This window comes from Genypterus blacodes, unplaced genomic scaffold (assembly GCF_046128005.1).
Source record: "Genypterus blacodes isolate CSIRO-AG114 ecotype Tasmania unplaced genomic scaffold, CSIRO-AGI_Gbla_v1 ptg000043l_1, whole genome shotgun sequence".
Lineage (NCBI taxonomy): Eukaryota > Metazoa > Chordata > Actinopteri > Ophidiiformes > Ophidiidae > Genypterus > Genypterus blacodes.
The window spans coordinates 739,417-758,686 of NW_027466856.1; the positions used below are offsets into that span (position 1 = coordinate 739,417).

The 19,270-nt window shown below is 48.8% G+C and overlaps 3 protein-coding genes and 1 long non-coding RNA gene across 5 annotated transcripts; 2 read left to right on the top strand and 2 right to left on the bottom strand.

Moving 5' to 3' along the window:
* Positions 1–902: 902 nt before the first annotated feature.
* On the top strand, positions 903–6,709 carry fam117ba (family with sequence similarity 117 member Ba; the record flags this gene model as incomplete). The annotated part of the gene is made up of 8 exons (XM_076148798.1): positions 903–986; positions 2,849–3,073; positions 3,324–3,407; positions 3,567–3,677; positions 3,980–4,123; positions 4,263–4,470; positions 4,572–4,692; positions 4,787–6,709. Coding segments are annotated over 8 exons (1,233 nt in total), but the record flags the coding sequence as incomplete, so codon positions are not given.
* Positions 6,710–6,797: 88 nt separating this feature from the next.
* ical1 (islet cell autoantigen 1-like) lies at positions 6,798–13,169 on the bottom strand. Of its 2 annotated transcripts, XM_076148796.1 has the most exons (15): positions 13,063–13,169; positions 12,482–12,514; positions 12,163–12,340; positions 10,848–10,920; positions 10,630–10,753; positions 10,274–10,472; positions 10,057–10,182; positions 9,785–9,883; positions 9,604–9,689; positions 9,471–9,520; positions 9,328–9,375; positions 8,995–9,183; positions 8,380–8,694; positions 8,123–8,218; positions 6,798–8,024 (listed from the first exon to the last, which is right to left on the bottom strand). In XM_076148796.1, the coding sequence occupies exons 2-15, from the start codon at positions 12,490–12,492 to the stop codon at positions 7,909–7,911; spliced, it is 1,710 nt and encodes a 569-aa protein (XP_076004911.1). In that variant the 5' UTR covers positions 12,493–12,514; positions 13,063–13,169; the 3' UTR covers positions 6,798–7,908. The 2 variants fall into 2 exon arrangements, with proteins under 2 accessions (XP_076004911.1, XP_076004912.1); XM_076148797.1 differs by lacking the exon at positions 8,995–9,183.
* Positions 13,170–14,256: 1,087 nt separating this feature from the next.
* On the top strand, positions 14,257–15,275 carry LOC142999344 (uncharacterized). Its single transcript, XR_012963304.1, has 2 exons — positions 14,257–14,715; positions 14,829–15,275. It is a non-coding gene; the product is annotated as an uncharacterized LOC142999344 (long non-coding RNA).
* wdr12 (WD repeat domain 12) lies at positions 15,029–18,423 on the bottom strand. The gene is made up of 13 exons (XM_076148841.1): positions 18,245–18,423; positions 17,937–18,031; positions 17,633–17,727; positions 17,439–17,545; positions 17,230–17,345; positions 16,994–17,148; positions 16,855–16,900; positions 16,679–16,764; positions 16,249–16,389; positions 16,060–16,165; positions 15,838–15,970; positions 15,590–15,662; positions 15,029–15,499 (listed from the first exon to the last, which is right to left on the bottom strand). Exons 1-13 carry the CDS (start codon positions 18,283–18,285, stop codon positions 15,422–15,424), a joined length of 1,272 nt encoding a protein of 423 aa, XP_076004956.1. The 5' UTR covers positions 18,286–18,423; the 3' UTR covers positions 15,029–15,421.
* Between the last annotated feature and the right edge of the window lie 847 nt (positions 18,424–19,270).

Genomic DNA, 19,270 nt, shown 5'->3' on the forward strand with positions numbered 1-19,270 from the left:
AGCATCAGCACGAGCGGCGCAGCGCTACGCTACGCTACGCTACGTCAGCGCCCTCTGTCGGCTGTGTCAAGTCCGCGATAGGAAGCAATAAGAGAGACGGAAGGTTTACCTTCAAAATAAAGTTCGATTCGCCGATGGAAAATCCCAAAAATATGACTGAAGTTGATTTCACGCAATGCTAAACGTTCTTAAGATGTATATACTTATATTTCGCACGGTCCCGCATGGCCTCAAACATTTGCGATTGTAGTCACACCCTTGCATCACACTTGAAATTTCTCTTTGAAAGCGATGGAGGCGGTGCCCAGTCATGAACACCAAGGAAACATGAACAGACATGATGGTAGATTATTTAAGTAAAGGTAAGGTATCCACGCTTCATATAACAAGTACTATACGATGTACATGCAAAGTTATCTGACGTGAAAAGTATAAATCCTAACCTGGAGCTTTTACTTTTAAAGGTACAACAGGAACTTACTCCATTGCACGCGGAGCGCTTGACATTGGTCCTCGTCGCGTCAGCCCAGGTTATCAGAGCATCACCGCCGTCTTCTCTCTGTCTCCTCGGTGTTTTACGTCGTTTTGTTATTTCCCCGTCAGTCTCACACACCTGACGAAGTCCGGCTGCATTTTTACATTTTCAGCGTTTTTTTCCGCGTCCCGATAGCGCCGTGTAGCCGCCGTACCGTCGTGCCGCATCAACCAGGAGTGAAAAACATCCATCCCCGACGAGGAGGAGGCTGGGTGCGAACACAGCGACGCCCATTTTGGCACCTACTGGCTCCACCAAGGTTTTCCTATGATCCTATCCATGTCTGGCTGCTTCTATCCTGGTGGAATTTCCTCATTTGTAGCCTTCTTCCTCCTCGCCTGCTCCCACCGGCTCTTAGCATCTTTGACTAGCCGCAGACATCAACAGGGCCCCAGCTGCTGAGAAGCTCCATGCCCCTCAAACGCACCACACCTCGGTCACATTCCTGCAGGTGAGCGCGTGCGGGATGCAGAGAGCATGTGTATAGTAGCATGGCGAGTGTGTGATGAAGCGTGCGCGTGTGTGTGCGTTCGCGTGCGTGTGTGTGTGTGTGCGTGTGTGTGTGTGTGCGCGCGCGTGTGTAGTAAACAAGATAGGCCCACATTGTAATCGCTGTATTTCCCTATGTAGTGAATCATCCTGCATTGGATTCGTACATCAAACGCATCACTTATGCACATTTGCAGCATCTCCACTTTATGTTCATTTAATCACACCAGACAACACATTTTAAAATAAATGTTTATATTTTATGACATTTTCATCCATATACTCCACATATACGTGCACATGATGGCGGCGATGACTCACTCACTCACAGTTAAACCTGCTGAATCATCTCTTTAAGGTAATAAAATCAAAATTGTGAATCAATGTTGAATCTTAGCTGAAATATGAGCACTCTGAGCCGTTATACTATTACTACTACTACTAGTAGTAGTATTGCTATCAGTACTGTGTAGTGGGTTGCTGATCTGTGAACAGACTGAGACAGGAAAAGCAGCAGTCAAAATAAACGGGGGGAGCAATCTGTTGTAGGCCGCTCATACCCAAACACACACACACACACACACACAAACATGCGGCAACTGTGTGCTAATGAAAACCAGTCGGCCCCCGTTCCCTAGCAACAGCAATGAGTGCTGTCCAAGTCCCTGCCAAATTTAGATGGTGGACAGGAGCTGCCAGTCCCCGTTGTCGCGTGTGTGTGTGTGTGTGTGTGTGTGTGTGCGCGGCTACACACATGCATATATGTTATTGTCAGCACTGATTAGGGTTCATGTGTGCAGGCAACAGGCCACGTTTCTGTGAGATCCTGTCTTTCCCTCTCTGAGAGGAAGGAGACGCCGTTTTGCCAAGATGTTTAGCGTATCAGCGTCTCATGTCTGGATCAAATTAACACACACTCTCAGCTCCACAAGCACAGCTTTATACGCTATTACCCCCAGGTTCAGGGGAGGAAATAATCTATTCTTTGGGAGAAGAATGCCTCCACAGATCTAAATCAGGGGCAGCATATGTAAACTATAGGAGCTATTTTGCCCTTTGACCTCTGCTGATTTCCCACAGTTCACCACATGTAGTATTCTGTTCTGGTGTGTGTAAAAGCATCTTATTTTCCATTATATTTCATCGTCAGCATGGCGTAAACAGAGATTATGTTTAGTTTAGGTGTATCAAAGCAAATGAGGAGGTTTGTTTCCAGAACATAGTGCACCAAATGTCCTTTCCTTAATCCTTAACGACTTTATAACCCCCAAAAATGAGTCAATGTGATTATTACTGATGTAGCAAAGACTCACTATGGGAAAGTGTGTAGAATTTGCTTTAAAATCAGTATCGTAAGCGTCTTGTTTACATCGTCTATGGACCCCACGGTAACCCGCAACGCCATAAAACATTCATACACTTGGTGGCGCCGCTCTGAATCGAGGTCAGTCGGGCAGAAAGCGGCACCTGCCCTCCGCCGCTGCCCTGCCGCAACCCGGCCGGCCGCTCTAAGCTGTTTTAATGCCATTAACCAGAGGGGCTGTGTGAGCCTTAGAGAGGGGCACATCCGCTCTGAGGGAGGGGACAGATTAAGATCAGTCGGGCGACACACACACACAACTCACACACACACACACACACACACACACACACACACACACACACACACACACACACACACACACACACACACACACACACACACTGGGCTCAAACCCAGACTAGACAGAGCGAAGCCGTCAGCTTATCCTACACAACAGCTGTGTGTCTGTTCATTTGTTTACGACGTCTCTGTCTTTCGTTCCCCTTCTCTTCCCCTGGCAGCGTCGGCGGCCTTCACCTCCCGCTGCTCCGATAGCTCTCCGCCGCAGCCCCCGGGCGTCCTCTCCTCCTCCCCCTCCTCCCAGCTCTGGCCTCCCCATTCTCCCCTCGGCCTCCCACCACCGCGTCCAGCTGTGGCCCACGCAGGGCGCGTTCGCTGTCTATCCCTGGCCTCAGGACGACAGCCAGCACCAGCACGCTCCCTACATGAGGGACAAAGCCACGCAGGTCAGGACCCTTTAGATGGTTTGTGTCAGTGTGTGTGTGTTCACGCGTGTGTGTGTACTGGATTGTGTTTGTGAACTCAATGCAAAGAGGTGAACAGGGATTTCAGATGGTTGCATCATCTATTGGCGGGTTTGTGGCAGTGGTGGGGAAGGAAGTTCTCACATCCTGTACTTTAGTAGTAAATACTCGATTAATGCTCAAAGAAGAATGGCTCCTTTTGTTGAATTATTTGTGTGATTATGTGTGTCAGACCCCCAGGGCCTGGGCAGATGAGAGGAGGAGGGGCTCTCACAAACGCTCGGCCTCCTGTGGGAGCACCGACCAGCTCAAGGAGGTCTGTTTGCTCTCGTTCTTCTGGTTTGTTGGGAAACCAAATAAATGACTCGTAAGACAGAAACGGTGAGACGTGGATGAGCGTCACTTAACCCCAGGCGTCTCTCTCTCTCTCTCTCTCTCTCTCTCTCTCTCTCTCTCTCTCTCTCTCTCCCCCCAGATTGCCAAATTGCGTCAGCAGCTTCAGCGCAGCAAACGCAGCAGCCGCCATCGGAGGGATAAAGACCGCAAGTCCCCTTTCAATGGCAGCCACACCATCATCCAGTCGCAGGTAATTGATGCGGACGGGATGCATGAGTGTGTGTGTTCGTGTCTGTGTGTGTGTGTTGTAATACCTTTGGCTAAACCCTGAAAGCAAACTGGGTCGGATGATTGGAGTTTCCAGGACGTCCCAGTTTCCCGGGCGTCCTTGTTTGACTCTGACAAACACTGGTGTGTGTGTGTGAGTGTGAGTGTGTGTCCTGTTAATTTGAAATGTGTGGCGCAGAAAGGAGAGAAGGAAAGAAAATGAAGGGATGAGAATCTGGTGGTTTCTGATCCTTGTGTGTGTGTGTGTGTTTGTGTGTATTGTAGTCGCCTATGCCCAAGACCATTCTGATACCCATCCCCATATCCAAGTCGTCCGCCCCTCGTTTCCGCAACAGCGTGGAGGGCCTCAACCAGGAGATCGAGCGCATCATCATCCGTGATACGCCCGAAAAGGAGGAGGTCATCATTGTGAGTCAATCGTTGTCATAGCGATCATAGCGGGGATCATTTTCGGGATTTAATTTCACACACGAGCTGGGGGGATTAAGCCGTCGTGGTTCATTGTTGTTATTGTGACCTCCTTTTGTGCCGTGTGTCCGTGCCGCAGCCGCAGGACGTCCCAGATGGGCACCGCGCCCCCCCGCCGGTCCCCCCGCAGCGCAGCAGCAGCACCCGCAGCATCGACACGCAGACGCCCTCCGGTGGCGGCCTGAGCAGCAGCCACAGCAACTGCAGCAGCCGGCCCGACTCCATCTCGCCCTCCTACCTCACCGTGCTCAACGACGCCGGAGGAGGCAGCCCGTACGAGGACAAAGGTGAGGGCAGATCATGCAAGGAGGGCGACTCTGATCTGTTAGGGAGTCTGACCTCTGACCTCCAGCTCTCTCTCTCTCTCTCTCTCTGTGTCTGTCCTCAGAGCTGGGCCCCTGCTCCCCGCTGCCCAAGTACGCCGCCTCCCCCAGACCGAACAACAGCTACATGTTCAAGAGGGAGCCGCCCGAAGGCTGCGAGAAGATCAAAGTGTTCGAGGAGTCCATGTGAGTCGGCGCTCTTTCAGTCACATTACCAAAAGCGGGCCATGCTGATGAACCTTATTTAGCAGTGGAAGATAATATTTGATGTGTGTTCTAGGCCCAAACCCCTGCAGGAGATCCCTCCCTTCCTGTGCCCCGACCGCAACAAGGTGAACTTCATCCCCAACAGCGGCTCCGCCTTCTGCCTGGTCAGCATCCTCAAGCCGCTGCTGCCGGCGCCCGAGCTCAACTTCCGTCCGGGCCTCCGGAGTCTGTCGCCGTCGCTTGTGCCTCTGGGCGGCGGCCGGCTGCAGAGCTTGTCCCCGTCCCTGTCCACGCAGCCCTGCCTGGTGGAGGAGCCCGAGAGCTTCTGACGGCGCCAGGGACTTTGGTTATACCACAACCCGAAGAGGAGAAGAGGAAGAAGACGATAACAAAACCACTAAATCAGCAAACATTTGGAGACTTTTGAAACCCTTCTGCTCTAATGCCTTCAGCATGCCAGCTCTGCTCTCCGACATCCTTACCTTGGTGAAAAAGCGCTTCCCACTGCCTCTCCTCCTCTCATGACTCCGTCGCTGACGTGGGAGTGCTGCGGCCCCGCACAGGTCCCTGCGGTCCACATTTCATCGCTTTGTCCTGCGGTTTATTGCTGTAATTCGTGCGGAGAAGTGCGAAGGACAAACTCTTTGATTTCATCGTGTTATACCATGACGCCTTTCCATGGACATATCTCTTTTCTATCTCGACTTATTTCTCTTGATATTCTGAAGTATGCCTTCCATTACAGAAAAAAAAACAACAGGCCGCTCGTTTCCATAGCGACCGGGAGATCGACCACGTAGTTCCAAAACAGGTGCTGCCAGATACATCGTAGCAAAAACTTGAAGGGTCGCCGAAAGGAGGAAGACGGAGAAATGTGCCTGATGTTTTCCACCGCTGTTTCCCCCGGATCGCGTTCGCCCCTTTTTACACGACACACACACACACACACATACGCATGATCTTGGGGCTGCGATGGGCTGTAGGTACACACACAGACAGGCAGGGCAGACGCGTCCACACCGTCTTTTGAGGCAAAACCCAGACGTCTCTTTTGTACTTTTCCACTGACACTTTCTGATACTGACTGGTAGTCGTAGTCGTAACACGTTTGAACCCCCCTCCCCCCAACGTGTTACTCAGCTCGTGTTGTTGTGTATTGACGACGTGCCCAGAAGCCTCGTAGGTCCAGACGCCTTCCATTGAAAAAAAATAAAAATAAAAAATACACCATTTCCCAGCGCTAGCCTGCAGTTCCTGGGATGTCCAGCGGGGGCGTTCACTTCTGTAAATACTGAATTAAGGTGCAAATGTTTGGCCAATTTTGTTTCAATCATTCAATTATACTTCAATTTCGATTAAAATGTGGGAATTGAAATGCTCAAAGAAAATTCAAACTAAACTCAAAATTCCTTCCGCAGAGGTTGGATTCCCCGTTCCGGGCTTCTGGGTTCACCGTCCCTCCATGCTGAGGCTCCGCCCTGTATATGTGTCATCACTACTTGACTGTGCCTGCCAGGATAGGAATGTATAGGGTTGGTGTACATAGAGGCACACTGTGTTTGTATTATTGGTTGATGGATATGTATTTGAATGACTGTACCATATAACCCCCCCCCCCCCCCTCGATTACTGTGAATTACTACACGTCTCATTATTGTGAATAATAACTATACTGTATTTATTTATCAGACTCGTTTTGAGCTGGATGCATAAATTGGGTCCAGAAAGTAACATTTGCTTTGATCGTCCATCTCAGGTTGTTGTGATACACTTAAAACAAATCTGTACAATTCGGTGAGGAGCAAAACCCAACAACTGCCGTGTGTGAGTGTGTGTCGCCTCGCCATGGAAACGACGTGAATGACATAAACCTGTAGCAGATGAGAGACGCGTGGGTGTCATTTGTTGGGTGACAAACACGTTTAACCTCACGGGGAAAACTCTTATTTCCATTTTTAAAAGTGAAGCGCAGCAGAATGAGGCCCATGAAAAAAAACACACAAACACACACACACAACACCATGACTCAGACTCTTTGTTTGCTTGTCCAGTTTATTGAAAACAGAACTGCCAAGTTTTCCTAGTTTTGAAGTTGAAACCCCTTGAGTGAAATAAAAGGCATAGTTGAATTAAATAAAGCATGTTTGTATTTGATTGGAGAGATACATTCTTATTCATAGCGTGAGTACAGCTGTAACAGTGTGACGAGCATAAACACAAACGGCACGATATGAATGCCACAGTAACGCGTCGCAGTCAGGTCGGATAAATTCATCTTGTCCCTTTAACGCGCGTTGAATAAACAAAATGACAAATACGTGATCAGTAGTAAGAAAAGTTAAACATTCAATTAGTCAGTCCTCATTAATCATGATTCCTCCCACACACACACACAAACACAGAATCCACACGGGGTCTTTTGGAACATGTGACACGTCAACACGTCGTGAACATTCATGATTTGGTCTTCATCTTTACATAGCAGTGTGACGACAGAGACACAATCTGTAAATAAATATACTTTGATGCATCTCAGATCCTGTTATTGTAGATTTGTCCTAAGAAAATAACACACACACACACACACACACACACAAACAATCCCCACATGACTCCTCCTTCACACTGGTTTCCTGATTGTGAATCATCAGTGACAGAGGCCCAAACGTCTGGAATCGGAGACGTTTTAGCGTCGCGAAACACCCGGAGCTGGAGCGCTCAGAACGGAACGTCCTGTCGCGGCTGAGAGAACTGGGTGTGTGATTACTGTTCCTTCATGTGTAAACCATGTTTACATCTAATACACACACACACAAACCGTTTCAAGAGGACCTTTTCACATCCTGGGTCCCTTGTAAGAGTGTGTTTGTATGTATGTCTGTGTGTGTATATACAGTCAGACACAGCAAACAGACACACACCCGTACAACACAAACAGAAGACGAGAGCACACACGCGCACGCACACACACACACACACACACACACTTCCAGTGTAGCACAAAGAGAAGCGTGTGTGTGTGCGTGTGTGTGTGTCACTGACAATCTAGGTTCATTTACGAGGGAGTTGCCAGAAAAGCAAGATGGACTCCAGATGTTTGTTTCCTCCTTCTCATAATTTGGAGAAAACACAAACACACACACACACACACACACACACAGGCTCTCTCACACACACACACACAAACACACATTTTCAGGCATTGAGCAGCTCGTCTGCCGAGCGTCCGATGGCGTCGGGGTTAGAGAGGGGGTCGAGGTCGGCAAACAGGTTGAACCAGGCAGACATGTCTCTGGATCCAGCTGGTGCGGCTGCAAACACACACACACACACGCACACACACACACGATCAAATTGAGTGAAAAAAAAACCCAACTACTATCGTTCAGGTTCAGGTGTGTAACTTTACCATTTGCTGCTGAAGTTGGAGCCGGCTGAGCTGATTGGTTCAGGGTGGATGGAGGCTGAAGGGGCGGAGCCTGAAACATGGGCGGCGTGGACCAGCCTGAAAAGCACAAGTGTTTTCAGATAGGAATCACACACACACACACACACACACACACACACACACACACACACACACACACACACACACACACACACACACACACACACACACTGTGCTGCAGTGAGGCCATCCAGCCAGCAGGGTGCAGTGTGTCTCACCTGTGGAGCTCAGGCTGTGATCCAGCAGCTGAGATGGCAGAAACCCTGTGGGGCTTGGGGGTCCGGAGGCTGGCCGGGCTGCAGGTTCAGGTCCGGGTGTGGGTCCGGGGCCGCCGACTGTTCCTGTGCTGCTCGGAGGCTCAAATATGCCAAAAGCGTCCTGCCACTCCCTGCTGAACTCGTCGGTGCCCCCTGGGCCAGGGCTGAGCAGGTCGTTGAGGAAAGATATGTCGCCTTTCTCGCCGTCTTCCTCCTCCAGTTTCAGCGCGGCAAAGTCGGGTGGGAAAGATGGAACGTCGGAGAGCAGGTCCCCACCTAGAGTCAGACGGGAAAGGGGACGTTAAGCGCGCTTACACGGTTGCAAAATAAGAGCACAGAGGAAGAAAGGAGAGGTGGAGAAAGAGCAAACAAAGAAGCCTTTCAGCCCAGAAGATCCAAAGTGTGATACGGAGAAAGCTATTTAAAGACGTCAATCCCTGTAGAGGTGCTTTCCTGCAACATCCACACAAAGGTCAGATGAGTGAAGCCTGATCCAGCAAGTCCACTTGTTAGAAACCGCAGAGAAAGCGAGAAAGAAACGCCAGGAAAGAGGAAGTCCCTCGCCAGCCTGGTTACCGGTGAAGGGAAGCAGCGAGGAGCCCGACTGGAAACTTCCAAAACTCCAGGTGTCCTCCAAATCTCCCGTCTGAAGAAGAGGAGGCGATGGTGGCTGGCTTGAGGTGTTTGGGAGGGGCGGGGCCTGCGGCAGGTCACAGGTCAGGAGCATCAGGTCGTCACCCAGGCCTCCACTCGGGGGGGGCGGGGCTGCAGTGAGCGAGTGTGGCAGCATTCAAGACACAGAAAGACTCAAAAGGAGCACAGCATCAAGCGACACAAGATGCCAGCGTACACACCTGTGCTGCTAACACAAGAGACTCTCGGCACACACACAAGCACATACACACTTACCGTTGTTGTCACCGGTCTGGCTCTGCCCGGTGGTGCTGCGGGCGGCATCTGCGGGGAGAAAACCACAAACCAGCAGCAGTGATCCAACCCACCAAAACAAAAGTCATCAACGTTTGGTCCGGCTTCAGGGGGGCGCTACATACCAGCGTTAGACGCACCTCCGGGCGGCTTGTCGTCATCCAAGGACACCAGACTGAGGGGAATAGGGAGGGGAGAAAATGAGAAGGCGTTGACCTCAGGAGTTGACCTCGTCCATCGCCATGTGCATTCGCTCACCTGTCCGTCTTGCTCCGCGCCGCGTTTCCTTTCCTGCTCTCCCTCTGCTGCGCCTCTGCCAGCTCCTCCAGGGGGTCCCTCAGATCCTGCAGGAGGGACGAAAGACATTCACAGTGAGGCACCGCCTTCGACAACGACGCACCGATTGCCTCGCGTCCCCCGTCCTCCCCCGTCTGTCTACCTTGAGTGTGGTGAACTGATACGAGACGTGTCCTCGGAAGGTCTCGTGGATCCCGGACATGGCGTGGGCCGTCTTCTCCCAAAACTGCAGCAGGGTGGTCTGACATGGGGGGGAGACGAGGAGAGATGATCGGAAACAGCGCGCACGCGCTCACACACACACACACACACACACACACACACACACACACACACACACACACACACACACACACACACACACACACACACACACACACACACACACACACACACACACACACACACACACACCTGGTAGGTGCAGAGGGAGTGGGACAGCATGTTGCAGCGGCTCGCTCCAAGCATGTCCACCTTCTGACACACGTCGTTCTTCAGCTTCTCAAACTGGCCCTTTGAGCCTCTGACTTGGGCTTGGACCTGAAATGGCAACAGAAGAAACAACAACTTAAGACGCACAGAGCCTAGAAAAAGGTCACAGACACACACAGACACACACTCGTCCCCCTACCTTGCGGAACTTCTCCAGCTGTTTGTACGTGTCGGGGTCCAGCTCTTGGGAGATGTCCTTCATCCACAGCAGCGCTCCCCTGTACTCGGTGCGCGCCTTCTCCATCCGGGTCATGGTGAGCAGGGTATCGGCGATGGCGCGCCGCCGGAACGTCTCTACTTCCTGCTGCAAGCGGTGCAGCGGCGGGCAAAGTGCCATCCTATGGTGGACAGACAGAGAGAGAGAGAGAGAGAGAGAGAGAGAGGGAGAGAGAGAGAGAGAGAGAGAGAGAGAGAGAGAATGTGTGATATTGGTGTCATGTGTCATATTGGATCCTGAAATCTACCCAGCAGGTTTGCTTGTTGGAGCAGGCTGACCTCTGTTTGGCAGAGGAGCACAGGGCCTTGCTGGTGGCGTCCATCATGTTCCCTGCCTTGGTGCGATCGTGTTCCGCCTGGAAGCGCAGGAAGAGGCCGAGCTCATTCTCCTCCTGGGACAAGCCTGGGGTGGGAGGAAGAGGATGGAGGGGAAGAGGTCAACGTTTAAGACCTAGATTAAGAGATGAAGTCACGTGCGGACCGCGGCTCTCACTCACGTGTGATCCTCTGCTGGTACTTCTCGATCACCCTCAGGAGCTCCGTGCACGAGCACTGGACGGAGCGGAAGAACTGCGGAGACGGGAAAAAAACATGGGTGAGCTCGTCACCTTCATCGCTCAAACCAGGGGCGAAAGGTCAACACTCGCCCTCCTCATGTTCTACGGTTTCGCCCAGCAACAAGCGTGACAAGCAGGGACGACGGAGGAATGAAAACTAGCCGTTTCACCAACAAGTTTTTCCAGTGAAGTCTGGCCAGATTCCACGCGGCTCTTCCTCCTTCGAGCTCCAAGTTACTGATTAACTGCAGATTAAACAGTCGCCACCTTCACTCCGCGGCCCCGACAGGAGCCAAATATCAAACTGGCTGGTGTTAATGGCAATCGCTCCAGCTGTCAGAGCGACGTGTCAACAAGGCAAACATACACACACACACACACTGTCCTCCTTTGAGTTCTGTTACTCCTCTATGTGACATCCTCCCAGTTTAGGAGCAAAGAAACGAAGACACGAAGAAAGAAAGAATCATTGTAACGACACCAGCAGAGGGACGTTAAACCTGAAGCTTAGCAGGGGAAATATGGGAGAGACTCTGATGCAATTGTGCATTGGAGCGACTCGCAAGCAAAGCCAAAGCAGAGCAGGTGTGTGTGTGTGTGTGTGTAATTAGAAAGAGCATTGAAGGCAACGCCGCGATAAAACCTCATCAAATCAGGTTAGCGGTCAGGCTGCTGTCCTCCAAATCTAATCCACTGCGCTGGGTTCAGTGCTTTACTGCTCTCAAAGAGGAATCAGGTTCAGACTGAAGCTTGTTAAAGGGGCACACTGGTCTTTGGATTGGATTTTCCTGCCTCGCACACTTCATCCACCTCGCTGTCTCCGTCCCCTCTCTCCCTCTCCCTCCATCTCTCTCTGCGTTCCTGTCTCACAGGAGGACAGAGGAGCTCAGATCTTGGGCTCCAGAGCAAACAAAGGCTCCCTCAGTGCGCGGAACACGAGCTTGTCCGCGTTCCAGTCAGTCTGAACTGTCCAGAGGAACGGCGAGGTTTGAGACTCTCCCAAGTTGAAGCATTTATTGTGCCACTTTACTATGTTTCTCTTGCAACACCTACAAAGCAGCTCACCTGTACACAACAACAACAACAACAACCACAACAACAACAACATCTATCAAACCTGCAAGGAAGCAGTTATTCAGTTAAAATCTAACCAAACCTGCCTCCTATGAGTAAAACAAACCCAGCAGTGAATTACAAAACGTTCCGCTGGATGTAAAGAAGCAGAACCTGGCCTTCACATCCTGTCTCCGTCTACCTCCAGCTTAGCGTCCAGGTCGGCGTCCGAGGCCACAACGTACTCGTCCTCCTTCTTGCCCGTGGCTTTGATGAGCACCTGCTTGGTCTTCCAGAACTTCTTCTGCATGCGGGCCATCACCGAGCTGTCGTCGCCGGCCAGCAGAGCCCGGCCACCGCTCAGCATGTCGCCCGCAAACCTGCAACAGAGACGCCGAAGGAGAGTGTGGAGTGTAGTAAAAGTGTATATACAGGTGTGTGTGTGTGTGTTTGTGTGTGGCATTCCATTAAGTCCATCATTTGATTGTTTCTAAGGCAAGTAAGGGCTTCGTGTCACCTACCCGTCCATCATTCAATATCCGTCTTTGTAAGTCCTGCAAAAATAACAAATAAAGGTCATTTAAACACAATTAACTGCAGCCAACATATGATTACAGTATCAAATGAGATGTTAAAGTGAAGGGACACCTGTATGTTCCATTATTTCAAGGCCATACACGTCATAACGGAACTGGCAGCTGTTGCGCATCAATTATAATAAAGTTATAACGCGATTATGGTCAGAGTGAACATCTGCGTTTAGAGCTAAAGTGCTAATCTAACATGGAGGCGCACAGACAGGAGAGCCAGCTGGCGGCACAGCAGCGGCTTCGGTGACGGGAAAATATCCGTTAACGACTCGGAAAACAATTCGGGAAAGTTTAATAACCACTAGGACAGCTTAGTGTTGTTGTAAATAGTTTCAACGCAAGCTTAAAATTAACAATATCAGCAACTAAAACCGGAAAACGTCTGGCAATCGGGGTTTAGCAGTTAAGCTAGCGGGTGTCGCTGAAGGAAAACGTCAGAGGAACATGAACATTAATGTCTGCTTTTGGGATATAAATTGATCAAATGTGTGGTGACCAGATGGCGACTCTACCTGGAGTTAAGCTCGGTCCGAGCATCGACGCAGAAGAGCTCGGTTAGCCTCCTCTCCCACTAGCCATCATCATCATCATCATCTGAGTCACAGAAACAGGATATGCAAAGTAGTTGTGGCGCTATTTGACCACACGGGGTCGCTCATGAGTGGTGATGGACCAAAGATCGTCCAATGAGCAGATTATCTGTTTCTAAATTGCGTTGTTGTTGTTTGGCTGTGTTAATGGAGTGAAGTGTTGCTTAGGTTGACTGCTTTCTACTATTTGAACTGAGATGCATTTGTAGATTAATTTCTGGTAAATTTACTGAAATGTACTTATTTGACTAGGGAAGTAACACTTGACAGACACATCCAGAATACGAAAATAAAACACGTAAGTAGATTAATTACAACCACGAGCAGCAGAACAAGTTGCAGTAGCAGAAACACAGTCACACAACAAATCATAAACCAGCGGTACCCAAATCGAAAATGTATAAATGCAACATAACTCATTTTATTTCCATCTGACGGACTATCCGAGTCTGAAGGGTGTTTTACTTTGAAAAATAACCGGATTCTCTCTCCATCACTTCCTTGTGTGCCTCTTCTTGACACATACCTGTCTGTGTCAGAGCTGTGATGCCCGAAACATGAGGTCCCTAAACTAGATAAAATGAGTCAAATACAAACGTCTCTGGAGAGGTGGTTTGAAAATGGGAAATGGCCCAATGATGACTCAGCAGAAGAGCATGAGACTGGCAACAAAAATAAAGCTCCGTATAGAAGAAAATATATCAGGAGTCTCATTGAAAATACTGCGACAGGTGATTCACCTGCTCCAAGCCGCTCAGCAGAAAATGGCGGCAGGTTGAGAAATTAGGCGGTAAAAAGCCTTCAAACTGTAACAAAAAAGACGAGCCTGTGGAATTTACAAAAAGAAAAAAAGACATGAACATAAAGGAGAACGGGGAGAGGCTGCAGTTAAAAACAACACAACACCGGTTCCTCAGTCGGCCGGCTCTACTTCTCAGCGGGGCTTTCTGCACTGGAGTAACCTGGACACCAGGGCCACAACTTGGGGAGTCGTTGTGTCCCATACCCCCGAGATAGGACCGTCTCGTTGGAGGGAAACCAGTGGCTCCCACTGATTCTGCGTTTTGGTGAGTTGTATTTATTATTCACAAAAAACTTGGGTTCCACTGCCATAGAACATAAAAACCAGAAAACCCTTAAATTGCTCCATATTCAAGTACAAATACAAGCAGCAGCGAACCAAAACACAGGAAACCTAAATGGTCTCAAAGCTCCTTTCAAACATTCAAAACAACAACGGAGGCAAATATGTCAGTTTAAAAGCTTCATACACATTGCATTGTCATTTTAATATTGTGTACCTGCAGGAACGTAAAGTTATGTTATGTCTTCTGACTTATTCGACAAAAACTTAAACATCTTGATATGTCGGAACCACGTTCACGTTCCCTTCCGGTTTCCGTAGAAAAATCCCGCGCTTATTTTGGCGAAACAAACTCTCTGCCCCCAGGCCCTTAAACATTGCATGTCCAGTTGAAGGTGCCTACTTTAGTTTTGTTTTGAAATATATTTTTAAAGAGCGAGTATTTTATACGGTCTGGTTTGGTATAATAGCGTTATTGGTGATGAATAATCGTTTTCTGTACCAGTGATCACTAGTGATGAAGACACACTGCCGCGATTCTGTAAAGGTGCCTACTTTACAGTTGCGCAGAATGTGGAGAAACAATGTGAAATACATTTTTTAGATACATTGCGTTGTCTAATTGCTCTGTTCTTGCCTGGTCGGGGAGGTCAGAATACGTTTGCACATGGGCTGGTAAACTAAGAACAGAGTGACACCTCTTTCCTTCCTGCTCTCTCTGGGGAAAATGTCTCCTATTCCTCAGAAGTTGAGTTTTTGTTGCCTTTCAAAAAGTTGAAAATCCAAATGTGACTTGTTCAAGACTGACGACAGATGAGCTTTAATGGAAACTGCATTGTTTCATCAATCAGAGGAAAGGGAACACACAGAAAAAAATCAAATACTTCAACATTATTTGCACTTTTCATTATAGAAATAGGTGTATTATATATTCGTATATATTTGTTTCTTTCTGATACTCTTGGTTATAAAACTACAAAAGCACAATAAATGATGAAGACAACAGAAAGAGATGACATTAAGAGGACAAATTTAGAAGAGTTTTCTTGGGTTGTGGGAAACAAAAACCATACTAAAGAATAAGAAAAACAAAGCAGGAAAGACACATCACTGCTACTTTCTTCTTCTTCTTCAGTCACAACACTGATTAGAAATGTCCATGTGTCCGCTGAGGGTGATGGACTTGGCGTATGAGCCTTACGCCCCTGCGTCTGTCTGACAGGCAGAGTATCTGTAGGTGTACAGTTTGTTGTCTGCGCCGCCGCTCAGCATCAGCTGAGAAAGGTGGAGGAGAGAGGAAGTTAGACATTGACTGTCTGCTTTGTTTAACAACACTCTGTCCTACTAAATTGTATGCCGTCTCACCCCGCTGTCTGTCCAGTCCACGCAGAACACTTTGTCCTCGTGGGCAGCAAGGTCGTACAGAGGAGCTTTACAGCTGAAAGACAACACGGTGATGTTAATGTACTGATTGTGGGAGTGCTGCGAGACAGGAAGGTTATCTACATATGTGGAATGGGGAGGACATCCTGCCTGGGAGACCTTTCACGTACTGTGACGCGTTTCTTAGGTCGGTTTTACATACACAGCGTGAACGACATTGCTTCACAGACCTTCTGGTGTCCCATAGTTTGACCAGGTTGTCAAGGGAACCGGAGACCAGCTGGTGCTCATGCGAGGGCGCCCACTTGACAGCGGTGACCCAACCAGTGTGGGAGGTCAGAGAGAGCTGCACGAGAGAGCCATCTGGAGAGGAGAGCAAGCAAAAGGTGTTCATCTCCACGCGTCATCAACACATAGACACACTTAAGGGTAAAAATCATAGACGCATGTACCTTTGGTGCGAGGGTCCCACAGTCGGACATGTCTGTCGGTGCTGCCTGAGGCGAGACGTCGACTCAGCGGCGAGTAAGCGATGCAGTTGAACACTTTACTGCCCGTCTGTGGAGAGGACAAAGTGAATGTAAGTCGGCAGTATTTCACTCAGCTTTGATGCCCATTTACCTGCCGCCAGCGCATCTTACCAGTGTCGTCTTTGTGCCTCCGGTCTCCACATCCCACACTCGGATGGTGTGGTCCCAGGATGCGCTGCACACCTCCTCGCTGTCACACCACAGCACAGAGGACACAGCTTCGTTGTGTCCAGATAAAGTCATCAGGGGGGTCTGAGGTGAAAAGGAAAGGATTGTATATTTTTTTTAATGTGCAAACTGCTGCCTCTTTTAGCAAAGAGGATGGCATTTCACGTTTACAACCTAGAAATAAGCTGGCAAAAAGTTAAGCAGGCAATGGGATTTTCACAAGTCTGATCTCTGCAGTATTTGCGTCCATATGACCAAAGTTCTGGTTGGCTTGATGTCGTCCCTGCAGGTGCCTAAAGACCATAAGAGTTGCTGCTTTGTTTTGATAGTGTACATATCCATGCAAACTATGCAAGGCATTTTGGGTACTCACCCTGGTCAGGCCCAACTGCTGAGTCTTCTGCTTCTTCCTCGGTCTATCGGCGGGCTCTTCTACCTCATCCGCCTCGTCTGTGGGCACTGGCAGCAGAAAAAGGTTGCAGGCCATCAAGCTTCTCTCAGTCTATAACCACTCAAATGGGATTTGACCATATTTGCTAACACACCCACCTGCTGACCACATCTTCAACATTTTGTCCCAGGAGCCACTGCAAAACTAGTGGAGGCAAAGCAAATACAACTTGACTGATAAATGGACGCCTCCATCATCCCTTCCCCTGCATCCGACTCTCCGCCCCTCTTTTGTTACCTTGGTGCCTGTGGGGTCTGTGGCGATGGCGTCAACGCTCGCCGTGTGTCCCCGGCAGCAGTGTCTGGCTTTCACGCTGTTCCTTTCAGAGTTCCACTCCCACAGCAGGATGGTTTGGTCCAGGGAGGCCGTCAGAAGCAGAGAGGTTAGGCCGTCTGCAAGAAAAAGATAAACAAAGGTGGTCAGACGTGATTTCTGAATGTACAGACATGCGGGATTACAAATACTAAACTTGCCTCTTTTGACCCATGCCACATCTTTGACCACGTCTGTGTGTCCTGCCACCGTCCTCACCGCTTTGCCCTCAACTGACCAGATCCTTGCTGTCTTGTCATACGACCCAGACAGGATCCTGCAGGGGGACAGATGAGACATAAAAAGGTGTAGTGTCAATGCCAATGACGGGAGTATATCTGACTTCGTTGTGATGTCAATTCAGTCTGACCATTCGGAATCTGCATCTACAGAGCTGATCCAGTCATCATGCATCATACACTCCTCAGGCTCAGGCGCTGTGATCCGCTCCACGTACTCTATTTCCACCACTTCTTCCTGAAACACACAGACAATGATCACATCTTAATTTGTATCTCCCGCAGATCTTTCTGTCTTCTCTTATCTAGTTCAAGCTAAACTTACCGTTGACATGCCTTCCGTCTCCATGTGAGTGGACAGTGGCATACGCAGGAACTGACCCCTGACCAGGAAGTCGAAATCCACTTTGCTGTGGGAAGCTGTAAAATCAAGTTGCGGTCATTCAAAGGAGTCGAACTCGACGTACATATTATAAATGCTTAGTTTGTACAGCCAGTGTAAGCTCACTTGGATCTGACATGAACTTGGAATCTGCTTAGCCAATAATCAAGCGTGAAATGTAGATGTGTTTTAATGGTAAACATGTTACAGTAGTATGTGTTTGGAGTTGTAGTTGTCTTTTTTGTACCATTGTTAGCCTCCAGTAGCTTATTGATGAGGCTGCTGAGGTCCTGCACTTCAGAGCCGGCTGGGATTGAAAATGGGACATCATCTAAAACATATCTACAAAACGAAAATATTGAAGCCATCGTTAAGGGTTAATAAATAAAGTACAAATAAGCAGTGGTAGTCCACGATTGGTTAATTCTTTAAACATGTCGGTAACTTCTTACATTCCACGTTATTAACCATATGTAGCCTAGCGAGTTAGCCCCGCTAACTAGCTATTTACGCCTTTTTTATATTTAATGCATATTAAATGAGGCCAATGCTCACCTTTTGTTATCAGTGAAGAACCGCGCTTGTAACTGCGACATTTTCTTTTTTTATTTGACTGCTATGATAAGATGATATAGCGAGTTACTCCTTCACAACACTTCTGATTCTCACAGAGCCATGTGGTATTGCAGCAAGGCGTTTGTGTTGATCACAGATTGAGTCGATCGAAAGCGGTTAATCTGGGGTCATCTCCTCATGTCTGGCAACCTTCACTTTCCCCTTACAAGGTTTATTGAATGACGTAACATAACGACGACATTACGGAAATGTTCAGTTATCCGTTACCAGGAACCAGGTTATGTCTTCCTTAAGACGGTTCTTAACCTGTGGTACCGCCTGTGGTGTTTGAAGCGACCCCTGTAGGTTCATCAAATAAGTGGAAGTTAACCCGAAGAAACACACTGAAATTGTGCATGTGGAAATTAATTTATTTACAAATATGGAAAAAGCTTTGTGAGTCGCAAGTCAAGAAGGTGTGTGTGTGTGTGTGTGTGTGTGCGCGCGCGCGCGCGCGCGCGCGCGTTCGTTCGTTCGTTGTGTGTGAACAAAAGGAATTAAAGATTTTTTGCAACCACAAATGCACTTAAAATTCTAGATGTTTGGCATGCATTGGTAGAACAGATGAGAACCTTCCCCAAACATCCCACAGGATCTGCAAAATTTCATCTCTATTTTCATAGAAAACAATCTTGACAGAGTAGCCTTCTTTTACCAGACCACAGACAAACCATAGTGCGCTCCTTGCTTCAGAGGGCGCTATCCTACTACAGCTTTGGATACAGTTACAAGCGAACCACACAGTGTCTGCTGACTGAATGTAAGCAGCCTGAGTCAGTACCGCTGTATGAACTGAAGAACTTAACTCTGGTCACACATTCATGAGGATCTGTGACGACAAAGAGAGGGAGGGGTGAAGAACTGTGAACACAAATGTGCCTCAGGTTTTCAGGAATTGTCTCTCATGCACAGAAAATCAGACTACAGAGGCTGATATTTGGCTGACAAACTTGGAGAGTTTTGAAT

What these genes read in the sequence shown, in the direction of transcription:
- ical1 (XM_076148796.1), bottom strand. An exon ending in ATCAGTTCACCACACTCAAG is followed by an intron (nt 9,690 to 9,784) that starts GTAGACAGACGG and finishes TCCCTCCTGCAG; the next exon opens with GATCTGAGGGACCCCCTGGA. An exon ending in CCAGACCGGTGACAACAACG is followed by an intron (nt 9,184 to 9,327) that starts GTAAGTGTGTAT and finishes CGCTCACTGCAG; the next exon opens with CCCCGCCCCCCCCGAGTGGA.
- wdr12 (XM_076148841.1), bottom strand. Translation starts at nt 18,285, where the DNA reads ATGTCGCAGTTACAAGCGCGGTTCTTCACTGATAACAAAAG. An exon ending in GCTACTGGAGGCTAACAATG is followed by an intron (nt 17,728 to 17,936) that starts GTACAAAAAAGA and finishes TTGATTTTACAG; the next exon opens with CTTCCCACAGCAAAGTGGAT. An exon ending in TGTGGCATGGGTCAAAAGAG is followed by an intron (nt 17,149 to 17,229) that starts GCAAGTTTAGTA and finishes TTTTTCTTGCAG; the next exon opens with ACGGCCTAACCTCTCTGCTT.